Below are 27878 nucleotides of genomic sequence, written 5' to 3'. Positions count from 1 at the left end.
TTTTCCCAAACTCCAGTTTGGATTTCGGACTCATTAAGGCAGGAACTCAAAAATGTGATCTTTGGGACTGGCTCCTGGTGTCACCTGTGGTGACAGTCTGTGTCTGCAGGACACTTCATTGACTCAATACTACAACCTTCCTTCCAGCTCCCCTCTGCCTGGGCCCCCGTGGTCAAGAGACAGACCTGGCATTCTCCCAGGTGATGTGTAAACAAATCTGGGAAAACCGCGTTGCTGCAAATGTTTGCTATGTCAGTGAAAAACCTCGTGGGCTGAGAAAGATAACAGGAAACGCTGCCCCTATGACAGCTTCCCACAAGGCCTCTCTTCTTCTCATCCTGCTCTTGAAGACTATGAAGTCAACCCACACACTCTTTGCCTTGCTTGCCCCAAATGGTATTAAACAGAGTGAGAAACTATCCTTTGGACTACCTTATTCCTGAATTCCGACCAGTGCTTATTCAAGCCAAATGGTCCACTGTCTTGTTACCGCAGGTGACTAGGAGAGGAGGTGAGGCTTCTGTGCAGATTGGGGTTCTGGCTGTGCCTGTTCCGACTGCGGACAGATGAGAACATGGTGTTGCAGCCGGGGACCTTGCATTTGTGCAGCTGGCGGAGGTGCACGGTCTTGTAGTGGGCCCGGAAGGTCCCCTTATTGCTGTATGTCTTCTGACAGAGGTGACACGTCAGGGGCAGCCCGGAAGGCAAGCTGGCAAGGCTCTGGTCAGCCTTCCCCATCAGGACGCAGAGTGGGTAGTCCTCCCCGGGCACCAGGCCTGGCCCATCACAGTTGCCATCGCAGTCCTCTGTGAGCACAGCGCCCTCCTCGCTGGCCCCGTCTGAGTCCCAAGAGGAGTGGCTGCTGCTCTCCGACTTCACGCTCGAGGTAGTGCTCAGATCCAAGACGGTGCCCTCGCTGGGCAGACCAGAGGTGTAGCTCTGTAGGCCGGCGCTGTGGACCTGGGCTAGCGGGTACACCAGACTGCCCATCCGGCTCATCCCCTTGAAGATGACAGACGTCTGGGAGGCTTGCGGTGTGAAGGCTGCCTCCTGGTAGGCCTCCTGGGCTGTGTCTTTCAGGAGGTAAGCTGCCCGGAAGGGGTCTTCGCCGCTCTCCAGAGCTTCTTGGGGCAATACTTTCTGGTGGAGATTTAGGTTTGAACTGTGTCTACAAGAGTGAAAAGGTGGTTAGCAATGGGTAGGGCTGTCATCTTTGTTGTTTTTTAAAGACAGTCTTCAGTCTGAGTAGACACACTAGGCAGATACCGGGAAAGCTTGTGGCGTGAGGGAAGTGATGCTAAGGGGCTCAGGATGCAGCGCCTGTGTGGTGGACACTGCCCGCTGCCGTCCACTGCTTGTCCCAAGCCAGCATCTGACCAGGGGAGTTGACAGAATGTGTAGTTCTCTTCAGCTTGCACAGTCTGACTGACTGTTCCCGCACCTCATCTTTAGAGAATGGCTAGACTGCTTCAGTTAGGCCCATTCAGTTGGGACACTGGAACCAGGAGATCCCAGAAGAAAACTGGTCACAAACAGTAAGGAACTAAGCAGGACTTTATTTCAATGAAACCAGGAGACAGGCTCTTCCAGAGCTGTACTGTCCCAAAGAACGGCTACTCATAAGCAGCTACTGAGTGCCTGAAAGGTGGCCAGTGTCTTATACTGAAATAATATTTTGAATAGACTGAATGATAGGAAATACATTACTAAATTTACTTGTTTCTTTTCACTTTTTTAATGTGGTTACCATAAAATATTAAGATTTCCTACGTGGTTTGCATCGTGGACTAGAGCATCTGAACGAAACATCACCACATGGAAGTTCTACAGGTGAGAGGCTAGAAGTGGTATGTGTGTGTGTGTGTGTGTGTGTGTGTGTGTGTGTGTGTGTGTGCGTGTGTGTGAAATTTAGTTCGTATTTGCAACATTTCACTATATACCAGACAGGAATTTTGCAAGTACAGCACTGTGAGCACACTGCCAATCACCCACCCAATGGTTAGTCCTGAAGGGCAGATAATGAGTATCCATTATGACACATGCCTTTTACTCATAATATATCATTTGGATGTAACTTGTCAATCAATGCTGGCCTTGCTCAGAGATCCTCTAACTTCTGACAAGCAAAAATACCCCTTACTACAGGGCATAATCTCAAAGGTGATTGCAGAATTATTCTGAGCAGGGAACATACCTCCCACAATACAGATCAGGATGCGTACCAGGGTCAAACTGTGAAAAATATCCTCACCAAAATAACAAGAAATCAGATTTTCTCTTCTAAATCTCCAAAGATGTCTTTGGTTGGGGGGCAGAGAGGGGATGTTACACAAAGTGCATGAAATTTGTTACTCAACTTCTTTTTAATCCTTGTATACCTTCTTTTTGGGGGACATAATCAGAATTATGCTCCCAGATCACCCACTTTGCAAGCAGCTCTTCTCCACTGCAACTCTGCCCTGTGATTATGTCAGCATCCTGGGTTGAAGGGGCAGGTATGTCTCGGCAGAAAACCAGATACTAGATTGACATATAGATTCCAGGATATACAAGTAGTCAAAAAAGGGTCAGACAAACACGTTTACTGGAACCCCGTGCAGAAAAGTCCCTGATGTAACAGAGGGAACCTCTGGGTCCTGTGCTCAGCTGCTGAGGATTCTACGAACACCAAACACTAACATGTGGGCAGCCCTCTCTCCTCCTTAACCATCCTGAGGGTCAGATGTACTTTCTAAGGTGCCATGTCCCCTAAGGTCAGTGACAACCACATCTGCAAAACCCCAGGACCATGTGCTGGGCTTTCTGCTTCTAGGACTTTGCTAACGCTGTGCCTCCTGCCCAGGTCTGCATTTCTTCACTTAAACCTCAACCTCCCACTCCAACTCTCCCCTCCCCTGCTCCTGACTATGTAGATTAGCTGATACCAGTGGGTTTCAAAGTGTGATCAGGTACCCCGAGTGCTCCCTGAGATCTTTTCAGGATGTCCCTCAAGCCAGACTCGTCTCATAACTATACTAATACATGATTTTCCCTTTCAGCCTCATTCCCTCACTGGTGTGCATGTGTGTGTGCTAAGTCACTTCAGTTGGGTCTGACTCTTTTCAACCCCATAGACTGTAGTCCACCAGGCTCCTCCGTCCATAGGATTCTCCAGGCAAGAATACTGGAGCGGGCTGCCATGCTCCTACTCCAGGGGATCTTCCCCATCCAGGGATCGAACCCCATGACTCTTAAGTCTCCTGCACTGGGGTTCTTTACCACTAGCGCCGCCTGGAGTGGTATTCCAGAGGCCACATGACACGTGATATTTCAACAGACTGAATGAAGAATCCAGTCGTCGTCTACTAAAGATATTAGCAAAATGTAAAACAAAGCCGCTTCTCACTAAAGTTCTTTGTCCGGAAAATGTAATTTTTCATAAAATTGTAATAAACTAATTTATTAAGTGATGTGATGTACATATTAATTTTTTTCAGTTTTAATTTTTAATACAGTAAATATTGATAGATATACACCCAAGCAGACACAAGTTCTTGAGGTTTTAAGAATTTGTAAAGGGGTTGTGACATCAAAACTTTCGCAAGTGGTTGGTTTAGATGTAATGCCATGTGAAGATGGTTTCTAGGAAACCAACCCTAACTTTTCGAGGAGTTTGGTGAGATGCCCTCCCATGCCCATTACAGTCTGTATCCCCTGCGTTCTAGCAGCCACCACAGTCAGTTGTAATCGCCCGTGCACTGCTGCCTCCCCACGGGCCTTTGTGGGCAGGGACTGTGTCCAGAGCACCTAACACAGAGGTGATTAAACACTCACAAGCCAAGTACCCACAGTGCTGTGGCAGTCCCCTTAATGGGTCCTGGGAAGTGCTGTGGGCAGTAGCTGTGGCTTGAAGACAGGAAGGCAGCTGTCCTCACAGCAACGCAATTCTCATCTCTGACTCAGAAAAATGGTGGTGGACCTGGGACTGCTAGCCAAGTCCTGTTCAAGATGGTATTGTTTTAATCACAGATCCCAAGGAAAATGCAGTACCAATTCTAGATTACTTAGAATTAGTGGTTTACATTTAGCATGCGAGATGCTTTCCTGTGGTGTGGGGAGGAGGCTCGCATCTCAGACAGATCCAAAAACAGGAAAATATTAAATACATGAAGAATAAATATGAATAGTATCTTAAATTCAATATGCCTTCTAACTTGGCAGATGATGTAGGTCAGAACAGTATCATAAATAACAAGGATAATCTGACTGACAGGACTATCCCTTCTTTGTAACAACAGCTTATTCATGAACAAATTCTTCTCTCTGAGGCTGGAGGAGGAGGACCAGCTCACTAATTAGGTGTCCTGGAGGTTGGGTGCAACATCCAGAAACGGAAACAGGAATTTTAACAAATATCACCCCTGCCCTATCCTCTCTGCTTGAGACAATGAGTGTGTTCTTAGGAGTCCTGTCCAGAAATGTGTGTGGGAGTCTATACCTTTTCGCCCTGTTAATAAATTAGCGGCTACAATTTGGACTAAGGCAATGGGGGTGTTGAGCTGCTTGAAATAAAGCTTGTTTGGACAAATGTTAACATTTTAATGTTCTGTGAACCATTTAGCATCTAATGCTGCAGCTCAGGGCTGGTCTCATCAGAGGGTTGGTTCTCTCCCTAAAGCCTCCTGGTATCATTTTTCGGTAAGCCTCTTCTTCCCTTTAAAGGCTGGGGAGGAAGGCGACCTGAAGCATGGTTCTGTGACCTAAGCTCATCAAGAAAAATAAGAGGAATGCCAATGCTGTGTGACCACAGTGATGAGGGGTACTCTATCCCCCGGCAGTTGGAGAGCAGTCTGATTCTGTGTTGTGGGGTCATGAAAACCCAGCATCGACAAGACCTCTCCTCTTTCAACTACATGTCACAGACATGGAAATAACCTGTTAATTGCCTTTACTCTTTAATAACTCAATATTTCAGACATCTTCAATCAGGCAGTTATTTTTCTTTTCAAATAGAGTGGTTAATTAGAAATCAGAGAAAATGCTTCATTCTGTGGAGTTCAGTTTGAAATGAAAGTCAGACAAGTTTTGGGAAGCTATGATCCTAACGTGAAAAGCTCCCTGCCTCCCTTGCTCCTCTAATGCGTGAACTAGTTCATGGTTCCTGATATCCCAAACCACTGGGACCAGATGTGTTTCTGAATCCAAAATTCCTCAGGCTTTAGAAAGGCAGAGTGATGCATTCACTGTAATATCACGGTAATGTCCCCATAAGAAATCCATTAACATTTCTGTACTGAATATATACAAAACCCCACACAAAGGGAGACTCTAAAAGATCAGATAGCGTCACATCATTTCATGTCAGGTCTTATAACTAAATGAGTTTAAACTCTGGAGCCGAAAACACAGGGACCTGGATCTATAGGACACTCTTCCTCAGTCCGTGGCCCCTGGAATAGCTCAGTGTCCCCTGGGAACTTAGCAATGCAAACCCTCACATCCGGTCCCAGACCTGCTGTGACAGAAAGAGTAGGGGTGGGGCTCCGAAGTCTGCTTTAATGACCCTCCAGGTGACTCAAGTGCTTATTAAAGGTTAAGACCCACTGCCCTGGAAGCAAAGATCGCCACCAGGTGTCTTACCTGTCCCTGCTCCTGCGGGAGGGGAAAGTGGCCTTGCAGCCCTCCACTGTGCACGTGTGCATTTCCCGGGCGTGCATGTTTTTCTGATGCATCTTCACGCCGCAAGCGTTTTTAAAGGTCTTCTTGCAGATGTCACACTGGAAGCGATTCTCCTCCTTCGACCTCACTGATGCTGGCTGACCCAAGTGCTCCGGCTCTTTGGAATCTTCGAAACAAGGGAAAGCCATTCCTTGGGTGGACAAGGCACCAAAGAGTCCCCCGGCCAGCAGGTGCTGCTGCAGTTTGATATAGTCGGGAAAAGGCACACAGGGCTCCACCCTGGTGGTGAGGTGAGGTTCACGGCCATCCTCCTCCGCGTCCCGTGGCACAGTGTTCAACACTGACTTCTGCCCAGTCTCCCTCTCCGAGTTGTGCGTGGCCTGCTCAGGAGTCTGGCGGATGGCTCCACTGGACTCAATTCCTGGCCCGAGATAGCAGGGCCTCTCTTCCTCAACACGAGGCCTCTCGGAGCTTCCTGCTGGCGTGTGCGGCTCTGCTGGGGCTCCGTCTGACTGGGGGCTGCAGGTCTCCAGCTCGTCTTCACTGACCACCTGCAGGGGCATGTCTTCATCAGAGCTCAGAGGCTGCCTCTTCTCGTCTGCTGTCTCCACGGCCTCCTTCTCTATTTTGATGGGCATACTGGACTTGCGGGATTTCTTCTTGGGCAAGGTGTCGAACGGCGTTTCATTGGAAGCCAGCTGTTCCGGGATGGACGAGGACAGCAGAGGGAGGGAGGGCAGCATCCCGGGGGTGTTGGCCAGCTCGGCCGGAGTGGCTGGGCTGCGGTAGAAAGGCAGGACTGGCTGGACAGTCTTCAGGTTGGGGAAGAGCACCCCGTTGTGGCTGAGGCTCGGGAAGGTTGGCTGGCTCTGGGGGTCATCCAGGGCCCCAGCGTAGCCAGGGAGAGGCCGGCAGTCTGGAGGAGTCACCCCGAGGCCTGGGCGCTTGGCGCTCTCCGAGGCAGCCAGGGTCAGGCCGCCCCTCAGGTCTTTGTCCCTGTTGTTTCTGTTCATGGGCATGTGCAGCCGGGGGTTGGGGTTGGCGCTGTGGCGGTTGCGGCTCCTCAGGGAGCTGAACACCATGTTGCAGCCTTCGATGGTGCACTTGTGCTTGATCTTCAGGTGCACGGCGTTGTAGTGGATCTTCAGCGTGCCCTTGTCATAGAAGGTCTTCTCACACGCCGTGCAGAACACCCGGCCCTTCTTTGTGCTGAGGCTGCTCCTCTCGGGCTTCACTTTGGCCTCAGGGGACAGCTGTGTCCTCTCGAGCTTCGTGATGATGCTGTACGAGCTGGAGTCGCTGAAGTGGGTGCTGTCTTCCTTTTTGGTGACAGCATCAGGACAGCTGAGACACGGATCTTTTTCAACCTGAAATGGGGTGGAACTGGAAGTGAGGAAGCTGCTGTCAGGGAAGGCTCCGTGGACTTCCTGTTTGGGGTCCTGGCTTTGGTCTTGACTCTGCTCCAGCACATAGGGGTCGGGCAGTGACCCTATCAGTGCTGGGGGCAAGGGGTTGAAGAACTGGAAAGGCAGCATGAAGGTCATGTTGTTAATGAGGTTCTCGAAGGGGTGGACGCTGCTGGGGTTTCCTTTGTCCATGGGAGCAGGGAGGCTGGCACTCCGGTGGCTGCAGCTCTCAATGAAAGCCCTGATGTCGACATTGGCCGTGGAAGGTGGGATGACAACCGACTGCTCTTCTTTCTCCTGAATTGCCATGAGCTCAACTATGGACTTGGTCTCTCCAAAGCGAAGGAACTGCTGTAAGGTGGCCACCTCCTCCTCACTGGTCATGATGCTCCAGTGATCCAGCACTTTTCCTGAGGCATCCTAAACCCAAACCAGAATTTAGAAGGACCATTAATTTACTGTTCCTTACCCTTCCCAGGTGGCTCAGCGGTAAAGAATCTGCCTGCAATGCAGGAGATGTGCGTTTGATCCCTGGGTCAGGAAGATCCCCTGGCATAGGAAATGGCAATCTACTCCAGTATTCTTGCCTGGGAAATCCCACGGACCGAGGAGTCAGGTGGGCTACAGACCATGGGGTTGCAAAACATTCAGATGTGACTGAACGACTAAATAGCAACCACCACAACCCTCTTCTCTAAGAAAGGAGTCATGCCATGTGGTTAGGGCCTCCACCAGCATCATGGGACACTTTTGTATATATTAGAAAAAGACACCCCTGGGAGCACTGGGCTCAATGAGTTCAGCCCTCACTCACCCTACTCTCCTAGGAAAGAAACTCTCTGTGGAAAAATATACTGTACAAATGTTAGTGGTGGTCCAGAAAACAGAAATAAAATTATATCACTCAAGTCTAAGGGAAGTTTGGTGATTATTTTCCATCCTATTTCAAAGCAATTGGTAGTCTTTGATTAGGCATAATAATTTTCTCCCACTAAAATTAAAATATGTATCATTTGAGCAACAGTAACTTCTTTATCTAAACAGTATAGATGTGAAATCAGGCCTAGATATAGGTCAAGTATTTATTGCTGCAGGTTGAATTATCTTTCCCAAGCAACTAACATCAAAATACAAATGAACCTGTATTGATCTATTGCCTGTGTTCACAAAGCAGAGCAGTAATTACACTGGAGTGTTGGAGATTTTTCAAACTCTAGCAAGACCTAACTTTTCCCAAAACTACAATAAATATTTTATCACAGAACATGTATTTGATGGCCTACTGAGATTTTTCACAGTGCATGTAAGAGTTTTGAAGATGATGAGGAATGTAACATTATAAATTTTTCATGCGCTGGAGGTTCAAGGTAATTGATTCCATATTTTTAATCCTAACACTAGAAAGCAAGATTATTAGGATCATTAAATATTGATCTATGTCATAATGTAAAAGCATAATGCTGCTCTACATAAAAGGTGGTTTCTGGCCTTCGAGGGGTCCCACACTCGAGGTGAGCCAACAGAGTTCCAGAGGAAGCCTGCAGGTGTTGTCAGAGTCAGAGAGTGGATTCACATTTCAAGTCTGCTGCATGCAAACTGAGGGACTTCAGCAAGATCCGGAAGCACTCAGCCTCTGTTTTCTCACCTGGAAAATGGGGATAATCGACCTACCTTGTGAGATGACTGGAAGAGGGACTAAGTCAGTAAATGGTTGTTATTTGTGCTTGTTTCAAGTTTATGGCCTAGCTGAGTTACACTGAATGCATGTGAGTCTTGGAAATACATTCATCTGCCCATCTCATTGAAATTTTTATCAAAGTCAGCTGACATTTTCTAGCATAGTGACAGGGAAGAAAATGCTGTAGCTATTTCCTATGTCAGAGAAATCCAGGAAACATGTTCTTTGCCTGAGAAAATACCTTGATAGCCTCTCTGGATAGGAAGCATAAGGTAGACCCCTAGAACACAAAGAGAGGTGAAACTACTCTGCAAAGGAGAGAGATGAGAGAAGGGATGAAAGGCACAGGATGACGGAGCGATGCAGAAATGTCTGCTGTGCCTTTCTGCAGTGTAAGTTCCTCAACTCCACACCCTCAGTAAAATTGGAAACCAATGATGTCGTATGGATAATAAAAGAAATGGAGGCAGCACTAAGGATGGGGCCAACGGTTGACTGTATGAGTGAGTGTGCAATGTTGACTGTGCAAGCTGGCAAGTGAAACCCAAATCAGAGAACATGTAATGCTCTCACTCCCTGAAGTCTAACAGATACCAGTGTCTGTGTGCCCAGTCGTGTCTGACTCTTCACAACCCCATGGACTATAACCCGCCAGGCTGCTCTGTCCACGGGATTTCCCAGGCAAGAATACTGGAGTGGGTTGCCATGCCCTCCTCCAGGAGATCTTCCCAACCCAGGGATCGAACTTACATCTCCTGCATTGGCAGGCAGGTTCTTTACCACTGTGCCACAAGGAAAGCAGTGGATTTCTCCCAGAATGTGAGATAGGCTGAGGCCAAGAGGAATGACGATGAAAGGGAGGGATGACTACCAGCAGCTGGAGCACTGGTGGCACTGCATTACACCGGTCCGGCTCTCAGGGAGTGGCACCCACATCCCCGTACCTGCAGCACATATCCTCGGATGTAATCCTGGAGGGTCCAGTCCAAGGCGTGCAGGATCTGGAGGACTTCGTCTTGCTTCAGCACACTGAAGAGCCGGTCCAGAAGGATCTTCAGGCGGACAGGGATGGCCTGGGTCCCATACAGCATGAGGCTGCTGATGTCGAACACCACGTTGGACTGGACGATCTCCACCTGGCTTGTGGGGTACACGGCGGGGATCCTCAGCTTACTCAGAGCTGAAAAAGGGAATTGAAAAAATGTTGTTTTTCAAGATGTTACCTTTAAGAGAAAAACACTGCTTGGGAAGTAGGCGAAGGGCGAACTCTCAGTTATTTGTGCCAATGGAAAAGCCACAAATATGCAAACAATTAATAATCTTAATGGCTATTTGACTCCACGTTATTCACAGGAACCTCTAAGATAAAATGGAGCACCCTGAGAGGCCTCTTTTCCCCCTTTCCTGTGGCGTGCCTAAGGAGTAAACAGCCACAGGTAAGGACCACACCTGGGGAACTGGTAAAAATGAAGGCAGCAGGTGTGTAATCAAGAGGATGGAAAACCAGGAAGCACAGGTCCTGGGGGAGAACCTGGACTTGGAAGCCCTCAGGCTGGGGTGGGAGCCCTCGTCTGCCACTCTCCAGTTGTCAGGCTCGGCAACTGAGTCCATGCTGTCCAACGCAACAGTCACCAGTCAAACACAGCTGTTCAAATTTAGATTTACATTAATTAACATTAAAAAAATAAAACTAAAAATTCAGCTCGCCCGTTGTGCTAGTCACATTTCAAGGGCTCATAGCCACATGTGGCTGGTGTAGTGCTGGGTTGTCAGGTTTAGCAAATAAAAAAACAGGAAGTTCCTGTTAAACTTGAATATAGATTTCAGATAAACAACAAATAAGTGGGATATACTTAAACCAAAAATATTAACTGGGATATACTTAGGCTAAAAAAAATTACAGTTTAACTGAAATTCAAATTCAACTGAGCATTCTGCTTTTTCATCTAGCAACCCTGGGCTAGAGGCTACTTACTGTATATGCACAGACTATTTCTTTCATTGCAGAATAGCCCTGAAGCACCACTTTCTACATCTTCAGAAGGCAGTGGATAAACACTTTTCAGAGTTAAGATCCAAAGAGATAACACATATAAAGCTCTTAGCCTGTTTCTTGGCACACAGCAGTAACTTCAGATGTTAGCTGTCATTCGTGGATATTAAACCTGTTCCTGAGTAACTGCGTTATTTAGAGGAAACACTACAGGCCAAGGTGGGGAAATGGTTACCATGCGCCACCCATCCATGTCTGCACTGCTCACACTGACGGTGGTTGATCTTCCCTGGTTTGAAGCTTTGGCAGCTGCAGTTCAGAGTACAGCCGATAGCCTACAGGAGAGAACATGGGGACACCGGACATGTTAGCGATGTGTGGAATACACACAGCATCTACAGAACAGAATGCGTTCCTCCACTGAGCAGCACTGGCTGAATGACCTGTGCCCCCTCCATGCCAGGCCCAGACATGCTACTGTCCCCTGGAAAGAGGAGCAGCTCACCCTGGCCCTGGAGACAGCAAACATACTACACAGATATTCCACATGCCTGGCCCTGGAGACAGCAAACATACTACACAGATATTCCACATGCAAGGATGGGTTACAACCCTAGAACTCTTTATAAGAAAGGATTACAGGCACAAAGGAGCTATCCTGCTTATTATGGAAATGGCATGAAAAGGGTGTAGAAGAGTCACATTCTCACTAAATCTATAAGTTGACCAGAACAGCAACCCAGAAAGGGATAATGGGGCTGCCCTGAAACAAGTAAATAGGAGAATGATCCGAACTGAGAGTAATGCACATGTGTACTTCGTTACTCCCTCCCCCAAACAGGGCAGATGCTGAATATCAAGACAGATCTGAGGACATGTAATGGCTGACCACACCAAGGATCATTCCCTGACTCTGCTGACTGGACTGTGTGACTGACAGCCAGACGCAGGCTGGACAAGCCCTGCGTCAATGCCCAGGTGCAGGTTAAGGTGGTGGGTGTGGCGTGGGGGTGTGGAGTGTGCAAACATACGACTGAAATAGAAGATACAGATGTGTGTGTCAACAAAGTTCTAGGATTAAGAACAGAGGTTCACATATATTTTTAAGATAGATTTCTCAAAAGGGGATAAGAGGCCTGAGGAATGTAATCTATTATTAAAGAGAAAAAGCTCTCACTGGAGCTCTGTCAGTGAGATTTCTGGGAGGAGGCGCTGGGCGGAATCGTATGAGTCAAGAGAGCTCGGACAGTTGGGGGGTGCCCGGGTGTTTGCAGGCATGAGAAAGCCCTACGACTGGGGGTTTAACCTCCATGTGACAATTAAGGGACTGTGTGGCCTTGTGTGTAGACAGGGAAGGGGAGAATCTGGCCGAGGACACATTAAGGAGCATATCAACTAGTTTTCACTTAAAAATCAGTCATTGGTGGGAATGTAAAATGGTGCAGCCACTTTGGAAAATAGTCTGACCGATCCTCACAAACACAGTTACCTTACCACCAACTGATTCCACTTCTAGATTTAAGCCCAAGAGAACTGAAAACCTATGTCCACATAAAACTTGTACCTGAACTTTAAAATCAGCATTATTTACTATCCTCACAGTGCAAACAACCCCCATATATACTGATCGATGAACAGATATACAAAATGTGGTATGGCCATACAATGGGATATCACGAGGCAATAGGAAAGAATGAAGTACTGATACCTGCTAGAATGTGTGAACTTTGAAAACATTTATGATAATGAAAGAAACCAAGGACAAAAGGTCACAGGCTGAATGATTCCACTTATGTGAAACGTCAAGAACAGGCTAATCGATAGAGCCCCGAAGCAGACTAGTGGTTACTGGGATTGTGGGGAGCAGGTAGGATGAGGAGCTAATGGGAAAGGGGTGTTCTTTTATTGTTCTCATTGTTTTTAAAGACAGCTTTAAGTTGAGACTATATTAATAGTTCACATATCATACAACACCCATTTAAAGTAAACAAATGATTTTTAGAATATTCAGAGCTGAACAACCATCATCACAATACAATTTTGGAACATTTCCATCATCCCCCAAAGAAACCCTGTGAACAAGTTTATGATAGACATATGCTTTCATGTCTTTGGGATATATTCCTAGGAGTGGAACTGAGGGATCATATAGTAACTCTATGTTTAACTTTCTGAGAACCCCCCAAACTGTTTTTAAAGGTTTATTTTCCCACCAAGTGCTCAGTGGCCTTCTGTGTGTCTATTCAGATCTTTTGCCCATTTTTAAATTGGGTTGTATTTTTAGTATTGAGTCATAAGAGTTCTTTATATATGCTAGGTATAAGTCCCTTACCAGATATGTACAAGTCCCTTACCAGATATATGAGTGGCAAATACTTTCTCCAATCCTTGGATTATCCTTTCACTTTCTGCATGATATCCTTTGAAACACAGATGTTTTCAATTTTGATCAGTTTCTTTTTGAGGTAATGGAATGTTCTAAAGTTCTTAGATAGCAGTGATGTTGCACAACTCAATGAATACAGTGAAACCACTCAGTTGAATTTTATGGTATGTGAATTATATTTTGATAAAAATATAACTTTTAAAAATCAGCCCACTACACTATTAGAATGGCTGAGATCCATAACACTGACAGTATCAAGTGATTGTGAGGATGTGGAGCAACAGAAATCTCATTCATTGCTGATGACAACGCAAAACATAAAGCAACTTTGAAACTCAGTTTGGTGGTTTCTTACAAAACTAAACACACTCTTACCACACAATCTAGTAAACTGCATTCCTTGGTATTTAAAAAGCGTTGAAAACTTATCACACAAAAACTGCACATGGATGTTTACAGCAGCTTTATTCATAATTTCTAAGATTTAGAAGCAACCAAGATGTCTTTAGCAGGCAAATAGATAAATAAACTGTGGTATGCCCAAACAACAGAATATTATTCAGCATTAAAAGACATGAACTATCAAGCCATGAAAAGGCATGGATGAAAAGTAAATGTACATTACTAACTGAAAGAAGCCAATCTGAAAAGACTACATACTGCATGATTCCAACTATATAACATTCTGGAAAAGGCAGAACTATGGAGTCAGAAAAGCCTGGATTAAAGCTCAGCATTCAGAAAACTAAGATCACGCATCTGGTCCCATCACTTCATGGCAAATAGATGGGAAACAGTGGAAACAGTGGCTGACTACTTTATTTTTGGGGGCTTCAAAACCACTGCAGATGGTGACTTCAGCCATGAAATTAAAAGACGCTTACTCCTTAGAAGAAAAGCTATGACCAACCTAGACAGCATATTAAAAAGCAGAGACATTACTTTGCCAACAAAGGTCCGTCTAGTCAAGGCTATGGCTTTTCCAGTAGTCATGTATGGATGTGAGAGTTGGATTATAAAGAAAGCTGAGCACCGAAGAATTTATGCTTTTGAAATGTGGTGTTGGAGAAGACTCTTGAGAGTCCCTTGGACTGCAAGGAGATTCAACCAGTCCATCCTAAAGGAGATCAGTCCTGAGTGTTCATTGGAAGGACTGATGTTGAAGCTGAAACTCCAATACTGTGGCCACCTGATGCGAAGAGCTGACTCATTTGAAAAGACCCTGATGCTAGGAAAGATTGAAGGCAGGAGGAGAAGGGGACGACAGAGGATGAGATGATTGGATGGCATCACCGATTCAAAGGACATGAGTTTGGGTAAACTCCAGGAGTTGGTGATGGACAGGGAGACCTGGTGTGCTGCAGTCCACGGGGTTGCAAAGAGTCGGACATGACTGAGCGACTGAACTGAACTGAACTGAACTGATGGAGACAGAAAAAAGACCAGTGGTTGCCAGGGGCTTGACAGGGGTTGGGGAATGAATAGGTAAAACATAAGAGGGCATTGAAAATGTTTTGTACGATGATATAATGATAGATACACAACGTTGTGTATGTTTTTCAAACCCGCAGGATATACAACAACAAGCAAGAACTCTGGAGGTTAAACCATGGATTTTGGGTGATTATGATGTGTTAATGCTGGTTCATCAATTGTTATCATCCAGTGAGGGATGTTGAAAATAGGGCAGGGTATGCCTATGTGGATGTAGGGGTTATATGGGAAATCTTTGTATTGTGTTGGCCAAAAAATTTGCTTCCATTTTTTGGTAAGAAGTTACCAAAAAACACAAACAAAGTTTTTGGACAGTGCAACACTCTCCTTTCAAATCTTCTGTGAATCTAAAAGTGTACTAAAAAAAAAAATAAGGTCTTTTTAAAAAAATCAGTGACCTTACTTAAATACAGGTTAAAATGGCATGATTTGAATGTTATCTATGGTTTCTTTTGGATTACAATGGGCCTGAACAGAAGAACTAGACAGAGATTTTCAGGTGAAAGAATAAGGCTGCTGATAAATGAGGTGTGCAGCAGGTAGCGACGCTGTTACCTAGTCCCGTCAAGAAGTTATGAAAAAATAGGAGATCTAGGGGAAAAGGGCTTCGCTCTGTACTAAGTCACAGACTATAACACAAAGAACTCCAGGTGATCAGAACAGTCTCTCACTCTAATCATGCATACATTCTCATCTGGAGTACACCATCCCCAAAAGGTGAGAACTGGTCTATTCTTTTTATGTATAAAGCACAGACATACACACATAAACAGATATACAGTATATGGTGTGACACTAAAATCTCATTGGGGGAGGCACAGTTAGGAAAAAAATTTCTAAAGTCTCCTTAGATGTATGTGGGAGTGAAAAATGAAAAAGATTGAGAAATACTGCTCTAATGAAAGACACTATATTATTTTTTCATTATAGCGTTTCTACTTGTGTATAAACATAGAAAAATGTATTACATACATAAACACACACATCTAGACTCATATACACATAATTATACAGTTATCTTGGCTGGAGGTTAAAGGATAAAGATGAGTGATGGTTTAATTTCTATTACACACTGTCAAAATTTAGAAGAGCATCATTAGGTTAGTTTGTGGCATTCATATGTCGTCCAGCTTCTAAACTTCTGCAACTCTCTCAACATCAGCTCACAGGTGAACCAATCATCTATATTTTTTTTTTTTTTCACAGATCTCACACTAAGCACTAAACTTCTGAAATATTTCACCACCTACATTCTACAAATATGACTGTCTTCAAGGAAAGTTTTAAAAGAAGAAAAGTTCTTATTTTGGATAATGTCCCTCAAGATGCATTCACTCTTTAAAAACAAGGTATTTGAACTATACAAAGTGAATTCATATTTTAAAAAACAGGACCTATCTGAATCAGAGAAAGATGTCCTTGAGCACACGCCTCCTCTACTCCCTAAAGAGTGCTTGAAAAGCTCACTACTTCGGACCCAGCACATCAAAACTATAGAAGGAACAATTCCAAACACATTTCATAGCTTAAGGTTGAAAGTAATTTTTTCTGCATCTCCTGACACCTAACTCAGGGTTTCCCCAGCATCACAGACATTCTGAGCTGGGTAATTCTCTGTGATGGGGGGCTGTCTTGCACATTGTAGGATACTAAGAAGCACCCTTGGCATCTACCCACAGTAACACCTCCCCTCTTCCCCAGTTGTGAAAACCAAAAAGTCTCCAGACATTGCCAAATGCCCCCAGCTGAGACTCCCTGATCTAACCTGACTATTCAGATACAGAAGCTTCTAGTTTGGGGTCTGAATTTTAAGCAGCTTTATCTATAATTCCAGTGTGTGAATGCTGCTTTATAAAAAAAAAATCATGTAGTTCTATATGAATTATTTGAATAAGGTTTAATAAAGCTCATTAAACATCGATGGAAATACATCTCAGAGGAATTATTTACGAACTAAAAAAAGCTGATTACAGCATCTAAGAAAACTTCCAATATTAAAGTCCTTGGGTTTTTCCACCCATTTCAGAATTCCATGATGTAGTAGAATTATAGCACTATTATCTAAAGACAAATTAGAACTCCTAGAGTGAAATCAAACCAAAAATTGTAATTACAGGACGAAAAGTACTCATGTAAATCAAAATGGAAAACTCTTAAAACTTACATCCTTTCTTTTAGAATTCTGATACTTGTTCCATTCTTCAGAAACATAAAGCAGATGTTTACCACATTCTGAATTCATCAAGCCCATGATTACGCTTTTTACGCACTCATTTTAATCAGACTATTTCTGAATTGTTATTAGTCACTTTGATGTGCTACAAATCAACATTCAAAATTCTGGCTTGCTTTTTTGTCACTGTCATTTGCTCATTCATCCACCCAGAAATTACTGACACACCTAGCACGGGATGGATGCTTTAGTTATTTGCAGTCTTGGGCTGTAAGTCTGGAAAGTTATGATCTAGCTATTAGGTAGATTTGAGGGCCCCACTTCCTCTCCTGGATACCTGTGATCTACCTTGAGCATGGCTAGACGCTGCCATGGGCCTCTTGTCAGAAAGGCTGACTGCAGTTCCTAGCAGCAGCCAGAATGGGCACATGGTGGGGTGCACGCACAGACATCTACTGCTGGACAGTGCGGGCCTTTGATGGGATTTGAATTATTGAGCTTGAGAATAGAAACTACCCACTTCAAAGCTATTTTCATCTCTAGTGCATGCAAACATTTTCATATCACTGAAGATAAATTCAGGGGGATACTCTTGGGGGACCAGATGGAATGGGTCAGGGGAAAAAAATCACAGAGGACTTCTGGGGTTTCCAGACTCATGATACTGACCATCTGAGGGGAGTCATTTGTAATCTGGCTCAGGAACAGAACTGAATTGCATACCAGCCAGACAGCTTTGTAGCGTCAAGTTAATCTGCCTTAATAGTAGCCACTAGCCACATGTGGCAGAGAAGGCAATGGCACCCCACTCCAGTACTCTTGCCTGGAAAATCCCTTGGACGGAGGAGCCTGGTAGGCTGCAGTCCACGGGGTCTCGAAGAGTCGGACATGACTGAGCAACTTCATTTTCACTTTTCACTTTTATGCACTGGAGAAGGAAATGGCAACCCACTCCAGTGTTCTTGCCTGGAGAATCCCAGGGATGGGGTCGCACAGAGTTGGACACGACTGAAGTGACTTAACAGTAGCAGCCACATGTGGCTATTTAAAAATTAATTAAAATAAAAATTCAGTTTTCTAGTCACATTTCAAGTGCTCAGGAGCCACAGGTGGCCAGTGGCTACTGTACAGGACAGCAGAGACAAGAACATTTCCATCATCACACAAAATCCTACTGGACAGTTCTGAGTCCAATGGTGAGATGAGCTACTCTTCCAGCATCTGTCTGTCCACACAGTCGCATTTGTATGGAATAGGTGATCTCATTCAGTCTGCACTGCCTCACTGTGGGGTGGGAATTATTCTCAGGAAACTTAAATTTATGGAAGATTTGTAATCTGCACAAGGTCACATAATTTGTGATGGTGATTACTTATCATGTGTGATGGACTGCAGTAAGCAGTACCTATAAGCTATTTCATTTCTTACTACCATCCCATTCTATAGATGAGGAAGCTGAGGAACTTACAGGCTACTTGAAAGTGGTCTCAAATTTGGATATTGAAGGCAGATTATATCTCAGAATACCAATATTTGGTATTAAACTGCATTTGTATTTATGGTTTCATTTAATCTCAATGGCAACTATAAGGATACTAAAGTTTCACAATGGTATAGAAACCCCATTCACTGAATAAATATTTACTGTTTATGAGCCAGGCTTTCTAAACTCTGGAGGCTAAAGTGTTGAATGAGAATGGTTAAGTCCTTGCCCTCAAGCAGGAGGGAGACAGCATAAACAAGTAAACAAATACCTTTTCAGAATAAGGCAGGTGCTATTAAAGACACATGCAGAAAGCTTTGCTAGCAATTTTCCTGGGTGGCATGGGGAGGCGGCGTAATGCCTTTCAAACAGGGTCATCATTAAAGGCTTTTGAGGAGAAGACACTTGAACTGAGTTCCAAGGGATGGCAAGGGGCCAGTGAAGAACTGGAGACTGAAGGCAGAGGGCAGAGCAAGTGCAAAGGCTCTGGGGCATGAAAAGAGGCTGGAGGTGTTCAGGGAACAGAAAGGGGCCAGGGAAGCTGGAGCAGAGTTATAAGGTACATGGTAGAAAAAGATGGTCAGAAAGGTGACAGAAACCACTCTGCACAGGATCTCTTGGGGCAGGCCAAGGAGTATGGATTTTGTCCTGAGTCTAACAGTGAGTCTTTGAAAAAAGGATGAAACTATTAATAATATGGTTTGCCTGCTAAAGTGACACCTCTGGATGCATAGCTGGGGAAACTGAACTCTTTCTTGAATTACTTCTCATTCATACTGAGCATCTTTCTCTGAGAGACACTGCAATCTACAACTGACCTCAGTCTATATCTTGCTTCCTGTTGAGCCATACAGCCTTCAGCTCCATGTCTTGGAACCTTTGACTATAAAGCAGGCTGGATATCTGCTCCTGCCAACCTCTGAGGCTGATCAGCCACATTAATGAGGATATACAGATAGAGAGCTGAAAAGACCAAAGAGCATAGCAAAACTGCTGTTGTTCCCAGGCCTATAACAGATCTTAGGTCCTCTGGGCTCTGCTGATCTGACTCTGCACAGACAGAGCTACTAAAAATACTTATGATAAAGACCTCCCAAAAAGTTGTCCCATAATGAATCATCCCTGAAAGAGGCAACAAGACAAGTGAAAACTCCAAACCTCGTGGCTAGCATTGGGTCTGCTATTCCGTAAGCTTTCCAACTAGTATTAAAAGAATAAGGAATAACCAATGAGAGAGCTGTACCATGCGTATTAATTACAGACACACATCCAATATCCTTTGCCTGATCTGCCTTGGTAAAGAATCTGCCTGTAATGCATGAGACCCAGATTTGATCCCTGGAGAAGGTAATGGCAGCCCATTCCAGTATTCTTGCCTGGAGGATTCCCTGGACAGAGGAGCCTGGCAGGCTACAGTCCATGGGGTTCCAAAGTCCAGTTAGTTGTTCATGACAGAGTGACTAACAGTTTCGGTGGCCAGATCACTAAGGACTGACTGACGTGTGTAAGTATAAATTGTTGGGTAGAGGTTTACAGAAAGCTCCTTACTGATGGGAGCTGACTCAGCTGAGGGACTTTTTTTTTGCCATTCTTCCTTCTTTCCTCTTGGAACAAGAGCATGATGCCTGGACCTCATAGATGCAAACATGAGCCCAACCTTGAAATCAGGCCCTAAGGATGGCTGAGCAGAAAGGATGGCAACTATTATTTAGGAGCTTTTTCAATAGCAGCCAAGTGCCATTCCTAACTTACACACTGATCTTCCTATTGACTCTTGAGAGTCCCTTGGACAGCAAGGAGATCAAACCAGTCAATCCTACAGCCATTGGAAGGACTGATGCTGAAGCTGCAGATCCAATACTTTGGCCACCTGATGCGAAGAGCTGACTCACTAGAAAAGACCCTGATGCTGGGAAAGATTGAAGGCAAAAGAAGAGGGTGGCAGAAGATGAGATGGTTGGATGGCATCACCAATTCACATGAACTTGGGCGAACCCCTGGAGATGGTGAGGACATGGAGGCCTGGCATGCTGCAGTCCATGGGGTCACAAAGAGTTGGACACGACTTAGTGACTGAACAACAACTTCCTATTGACTATGGAGAAGACAACATAAAAATTATGTAAAAAAACTGCTATTAATAGTAGAGATCACTGAGGCCAAGTTTAGTTTATGGTCCTCTCTTTGAGTGTGAGATTCTCAGGCTTGGCCAGATTCTCAGTTCTAAGAATCATAATTTCCCAACTTGAAATCAAAGGATATGGTCTGCTAAATCACAAATCACTTTTTAAAAGTCACCAAGCTTTGGACGAAAAGTGATTCAGGTTGTTACAAACTGTATTTTTAAATGCTGAATATAGACAATTGCTTTTCATATGTTTTGAGTCCTGGAAATCTACACTGCATATCAAAAACTGCCAATCTATAATATAAAACATCTTCTAAAGTGGCTGGACCACCCTTACTTTTGCGGAGAGGACTTCTTTCTTTTCATTTACAGTGACAATGTATTTCCATTCTCTCCTGGCTACAGATCTAGCCTTCCTAGTTTGGAAAAATGCTTGATTCAAGGGTGGCCTCTTGAATCTTGGCCTCTTACACACATTTTGTACTTCTACCTTCTCTTACTAGAATTGGCTTTTGTTGTTGTTGTTCCCTACTTTCCCTCCTGCCATTTCCCTCTAACTTCATCCACTTTCCATTAAGTTTTTCTAACACATGCAAACCCACAGTTACAACTAGGATTCTGAAAGTAGTATCATTGTTTGCCAGGTGTCCCAGGACAACTGGGGTGAAGGGAGAAGAAACCCATGTGGTCCTTTTGTGGGAGGCAGTTTATCTGCTGCTGGCAGCACCACACTGAAGTCCACCTGGAGAACCCTCCATGGACCAGAAGTGCATCACGCCATCGTCTTCCATAGTAGTTTGACAAAATGCAACCAAAATCTTAATGAATTGCTGTGTTGTTTTTTTTTTTTTTGTCGGGGGGGGGGGGTTGTCATTATTTGTTTTTAACGCATCTACCATGTACAGGTAATAGGTAACAGTGGGGAGCCTCAGGGAGACAGGAGGAGGAACTCCCAGAGTCTGCTCTAGGGGAGCAAGTACATGGCTTCATTGGCAAAGGAAAACCATGCATCCTGGTTGACCAAGAACTGCTGAACAGAGAATATGATTTGCTAAAAATTAGTGTAAGTCATTCAGTATTACTAGAACGCAGGAAATTCAAAAGATAGTAAAAACAAATATAAAACTCACTGGCCATCTTTTGAGGATGCTACGGAACCAAAAAAATGATAAAAAAAGAAAAAAAAGTAAAGGATCAAGCATGCATCCTTTTTTATACAAAATGTACTGCAGGGCAAGCAAATGGTTGATGAGGCAAAGACTCTTTTTAGAGTATTCCAGTGAATAAATAAACGAAGAATTAGAATACTAGCATTCTGCAACTCAATGAAAAGACACCAACCAGGTCACTTGCCTCAGCATTGGAGGATACATACATATGGGTGTTCTTGCTCCAAAAGTTCAAATCTGAATTAGATCAAGCGTTTTGGTACAGCAGACGGAGGAATGCTTAAACATTCCTCACAAAGATACCACAAGGATTGTGTGACATCCTTGTGTGATATAACAAGAAAACGAAACCCCAAATCCAGGCCGGGGAGTATTCCATATGACAAATGACCCAGCTTTTTCAACAGGTAAATTGCAACGAAAAAAGGAAAACATAAGTTTGTAGATTAACAGAAACAAGTTTATGGGCCTTATTTGAATCCTGATTTGAACAAGTCAATGATAATATAAACTTCAAGAAACAACTGAAGAAATCTGAATACTCAGAAATTTAACAACATTCCAAAGTTATTGTTAATTTTTAGGTGCTATACAGTCAGTATATTGCATTTCTTTAAAAAGAGCTTTTTATTTTAGAGCTACATATTAAAATATTTATGAATGAAATAGTATGAATGTTCAAAATTTACTTCAAAGGAATTCAGTGTTGATGACGATGAGGGAAATGGGTAGGAGACACAGACGAAATGGGATTGGCTCAAAGTTGATCACTGTGGAATCTCCAAGCACATATCACCAAGCATTCTTAAACTAATCTAATTTTGCTTAAAATTCTGAACAACAAAAAGTGAAAAAAATGATAAATCAAGATTCCACCTCTCCCGCAAATTTTAGTTTTGAGTAAGATGGTGTAGAGGGAGGGAGCAATGTTATGTAGAGGCCAGAGGAGTCTTCATGCTCTCAGCAGTGTACGCAAGAAACACCACAGTCCTAGGCAAAAAGGCGGCTCACCGTGAACATGTGCGTCAGGCCCAAGAGGCTGATTTCTGTCATGGGCAATGAGAGCCGACTTAGAAAGGCAAAACAGGGTGGGGGTGTGGGTGGGCTGTCCAGATGGGCAGCCATGAGTCTCTCTCTTAGGTTCATGGAATCATCACGTTCTTAACAATGGGAAGACAAGCGTTTACTGTGAGCATGGTTGAAAGAGGGATGTGAGAAGCCTCAGAAACCGGAAAGGTGGCATCTGCAATATAAAAACGACACTGAAGGAAAACTGACAGAATCTGGCTTCTCACTGCAAGGATGGGATGAAAAGAGAGGCTGGTCAAAGAAGACTGAGAGGGTGGAGAGGGGTCTGGCAGAGAAAAGGGCAGGTGGGAGGTAGAACTTAGGGAACAGATGTTAGGCCAGGTCTACCTGTGAGTAGAAAGCATGCGTGACACACTTGGAGTGTTCTCTTGCTACTCAGTTCAAAGAGGGAGATGGGGAAAATACTTGTTCTTTTGATCTCTATAAATCAAAGTATAAACTCTGTGCCAAACTAATTTAACAGCTGTGCCTTTTTTTTCCTTAAAATTATTAGTTCTAAAAACAGAAAATATAAAAAGCAGAAAAATATGCAAATAAGACCATAGAAGCCAAACCAAATATTTCTTCTTTTAAAAAACCACAACAACAGCAACAAAAAAAACTATACAGTTATATAAATGATAGATACATTTTTTCTCCTTTATGTTTGAGAGACCTCAGTTGTACTCTTCAGAAACCTTTGACGAAAAAAAAATGGAAGAACGTTATTCATGTAGGGAACTTCTGGACACAACCATCAAAACCTAGGGAAAAAGAAATAAAAACCAAAACCAACAAACAAAAACACGTTTACACTTCAGGATAATTCTAACTACACAAACAAAGCAAGTTCACCCTTTCTGCTGATGCAAAATAATGATGAAATTATGAACACTGCTAAGTAAAATTTTGCAAACCTTTCAGGGACTTAGTGAGAACTAGATTTTAAAGACTAAATATAGTAAAAAAAAAAAAAAAATCCCAAGATTTTCCAAATGAAGTTTTTAAAAAGATCAGACTTACGTATGCCATCCTGACCACTGTCTTAACATTCAGCATGGTGTTATTGTGAAACAGAGTTGTCTGTATAAAAATTTTATTCTCATAAGGAGTAATGAAAGAAATAATCAGAGGGCTACAGAAGGAGAACAATGCTTCTGAAAGCTGACGCAGAGTTGAAAACAACTTTGATGTTCGCTAGCACCTACTGAAGGATCACACAAAGAATCTGTAAGAGTAGACAAACTAATGTAACTCTGTGAAAAAAGTTAGCAGCCTGGACTAAGTTTACTTGAGACAACCATTTCCTTCCACATAGGCTGTTTGGCCTGGCCTTCACAACATTTTATTTGTCTGTCTCTCTATTCTCTCACATTAGCTAACTGAAATTATCAGCCCCCACCCGGCAAGGCAGAATCCTCCTGCGATACGTTAGACTGGTTTATAATCATGAGTCCACGTGTGGACTGGAATAGCAACAGCTGGTTTGCTTATTCATGCGAAGTTTGAGGAGACCCCAAGTTGGACCCTGGCGAACCAGGTCTGTTCTGTTTGGACCCACCCTTTCTGGATAAAATAGGCATGTGTCGGAGTAGGGAAATGGGGCTGCACCGTAATCTTGGAATTTCCAGAATTAGGGAAAAGGGCTTCAAAGAATGACAAGAGCAAATAAGGTTTTTCAGGTGGAAACCAATGTATAAGAAAAAAAAACAAAAAAACCAAAAAACCCTTTCCAGATGCCTCTTCTGTGCAGATTCAGTTATCTTTAACATCTCCCAGAAAAGTCATCAAAAATAAAATATCTAAATAAATAAAATTTCAAAATCTATAGACTGCTCAGAATAGTAATTTAGAAAATCTATTGGCTCTCTAAATCTTGATCTCAGATATCAAAAAGATGTGCTGCTCAGCACTGAGATTTCACCTTAGCTGTGGTATTTCTCGTTCTTTTAAAACAGGACTGTTTCTGACAAAAGTAACTCATTCTAAATGACATCTGTAGAGGTGAAAATTCACCCCCGGGTAAAGCACGCTCCTCCTGCAAGTAATTTACCTTGTGGAACCTTCAGGGCAACTCTTTAATGGCCACTGTCAAAATAACTTCTAAAGCCATACACAAAAGCTAAAAGACACCTATACCCCTCACCCTGTACACTGTGGTTTAACTGTACTGGCAAACTGAACTTTTCAAATGTCTTCTCATTCATACTTATCCCTAGGCGTTCATAAATACTAAGTGTATGCTTAAATGACAATTATGATTTGTTCCACAGGGAAACCGATATGGCTCTTCTCACCCAATAGGTTGGTTCATTCTTCTTTCCAAGCTGAGGTAGAGAATGCTGGCATGGGCTTGGGACACAGGCCTAACTGCTGCATGGGAGAGGTGTGAAAAATTAAAATAATATAAAGGTAACCCTCTGTGCAAACTTTATGCTTCTACTGCAATAACTCCATTTGGGTTAATATGTCTAGTGTGAATTATAACCAGAACAGACAGATCATCATTCCACATTCCTGTAGATATCAACAGCCAAATCACCACTTCAAACTCATTATACTCTCTGATTGAAGGAGAAGCATGCTGCTAAATCCTTACTATTCTGAAGGGAATACAACAATGGACACAGATGATATTCCAAATTAAATTATGCAGATGTCTGAACACGAGTTCCCAATATATGAGCAGTACTTGTGCTAAGTGAAGATTCCACCACTTCTCAGCTTTTAGCTACAACAGAACATGCTCAACCAACTTCCTTGGTGAAATTAAAGTCAGCAAACTTACAAGATGAGAAATCAAATAATGACACCTCTTATTCTTTTAGGTATGCCACAAAGGATAAAGCTATTTATCAAAATTTATTTTAGCAAAAGAGGTGGCTATCTTTCCATACCTATTTAAAGCAAAAATCAAATCCTGGACAATCCGTAACATTTGAAGTAATGTTCTTTTACATGATGCACAAAAGTTTTATTTTGACATATTCAATTTAAATGAAATATTAATAAATACATGAAGAGATTTGGGGACAACAGAGAAGCCATCATATTTATCACTGAACAAAACATATAAGCACATATTTGCAATTAAGAGTCCAAGAAATCTTATGAAAAGATGCTATGAAATCCAACAGCAAATTAAAACAATAAGGAACAGAAGGACACCAGAAAAAGAAATGACCTGCTAAATGCTGTTTTTCAATTCACTTACTGTCAAGCCAAAATCTTTGTTGCTTTGATAAGAAGAATATGCTTTTTAAAAAATGGTTGCTAAATCTGCTCTATGAGTCCAAAGCTGTAGGAGCACACATTTTCCCCTACACACACACACACACACGCATACACACGCATACACACCCCGACAGGGATTCCCAGGACACCAGCGGGGCCTCTTTTAGGCCCCTTAAGTGTTAACAGCAGAGGCCTGGCTGCGACCAGGCGTCTGGCCCCATTTAAACGCCCTGTCTTCAGAGGGCTGCGGTGAGCACAGCCATAAAACGAGGGGACATTACTGAAACTTAGCGTGTCTGATCCTCCCCCCAACAACACACAACTTTACTCATACAATTAAGGCTGCTAGTTGGCATTCCATTTAACTGTCAAAGTCAGACCGGTGGCAGCCCCGCCGCCACAAAGAGATGCCTAAAATGAGAAGAACATGTTTCTACACCGCATTTGAGAAAGTTTGGCTCCGAGCTATGCGCTGATTAATATCAGATCTCCTCCTTCACTAGCCGCTCTCGACAATCTTGTCACATCTGGCTGACAAATCCTTAGGAGTTTATGCAAAGCCGGGCGGCCGCTAGGGCTCGGGGTCTGGCCCGAGGAGCAGCGGGGACCACGCAGTGGCCGCCGCCCCCTCCTCCGCCCGCGGGGGGCCCCGGTCCACCGCCCCGCGGGCCAGGACCCTGTTTGGTAGCGCGGGAGGCGGGCGGTCGCGGCATCTCCGGGCCGGGAAGCCGAGGGCGGCCTGGAATTCGACACCGCCGCCGGCTCCGCAGCCTGGTCCGGCCCGGTCACCCTCAGGTAGTCCGTTCCCCCGCAAGGGCCAGAGACCCGTTTGTTAGACTCGGACGTGGAAACACTTGAGCCCGACCCCTATTCCCGGGGCTGCGGCCACATCTCGCTCTGAACCGTTCCGCGAACCCGGCTGGTCAGCTGGAACGTTTATAAAAACCTGATCCTGAACCCTCGACTCTCTGCCGTCCCGGGAAGCCCCCGACCCGACCGCTTCTCCATTTGTAGTTTTGTACAATAGACTCCCACCCCCATCCAACCACCCCCTCCCGACAGGAGCCCCCGTCACTGCCCCTCGCCCGGCTCCGCAATTCTCTGAGGGACTCGAAGGCACGCTCAGTTCTCCAGAAACAAAATCCAGGTGAAAAACGGTCACTTTAAAATAGCAGCTGTGTAATTAATTCTGCGGTAAGAACGGTTGAAACAGTTAGTCCCAACGTCCTGGACCGAACAGTGGAGGTGCTGAGGGGGCGCGAAAACGCGCGCAGGGAGGACGCGGCCGCCAGGTCCCTCCCGACTCCGCACTTTCGACGCTTCGACGCGGCCCCGGGCACACAGAGGACCCGCCCTCGCCCGCCGACCCCGGTCACACACCCGGAGCGCGTCGGGCGGCTCCGGGGCGTCGGGCGGAGACGGGTCCGGGCGCCCCCACGGGCTCTCCCCGCCGCGGAGACGCTCCCTCACGCCCGGCCCCGGGGAAGGGCCGCGCCACCGCCGCCGCCCCTGCCGCGCAGGTGGCCTTCGGGGAGGTGGCCCGGGGCGCGCCCCCGAGAACCGAGTGGCCCCGGATCCGAGTGGCGTTCCCGGCCGCCCCACCCCGCGCGCTGAGAGGGCCCCGCGTCCGCGGAGGGCGCCGTGCTTACCTCGGCCATCCTGCGGCCGCTGCAGTGCCGGGGCTACCGGCGCGTGTCCCCGTCCCGGGTCGCCCCGCGTCCGCCCCAGCTCGGCGGGCGCCGCCTCATCCAAGCTCCGGCCGTCGGGGCCCGCCGCGGCGAAGTGGGCGGCTCCCCGGGCGCCCCGGCCGCGCGGCGCGGTGGCCGCCCCCGCCCGCCGCGCACCGCGTGTGCCCGCACGCCCGCCCCCTGCGCCCCGAGGGGCGCCCCTCCCCCTCTCCCCTCCCCCTCCCGCCGGGCCGCCGAGTCGCCCGCGGCTCAGGCGCTGCTGCTGCGCCGCCGGGAAGCCGCCTCCCGCCGGAGCGGCCCACGAACGCGCTAAATCGATG

General features: G+C 45.1%; 1 protein-coding gene across 1 annotated transcript; it reads right to left on the bottom strand.

The window, feature by feature from the left end:
- Positions 1-486: 486 nt before the first annotated feature.
- On the bottom strand, positions 487-27618 carry BNC1 (basonuclin zinc finger protein 1). The gene is given in 5 exon segments (XM_061159617.1): positions 487-1168; positions 5620-7484; positions 9687-9922; positions 10971-11070; positions 27520-27618. Coding segments are annotated over 5 exon segments (2982 nt in total).
- Between the last annotated feature and the right edge of the window lie 260 nt (positions 27619-27878).

Source organism: Dama dama, chromosome 13 (genome assembly GCF_033118175.1).
Source record: "Dama dama isolate Ldn47 chromosome 13, ASM3311817v1, whole genome shotgun sequence".
In the NCBI taxonomy this organism is placed as follows: Eukaryota; Metazoa; Chordata; class Mammalia; order Artiodactyla; family Cervidae; genus Dama; species Dama dama.
Note: the sequence above shows the minus strand (reverse complement) of the source record. Positions and strands in the feature narration are given on the sequence as shown.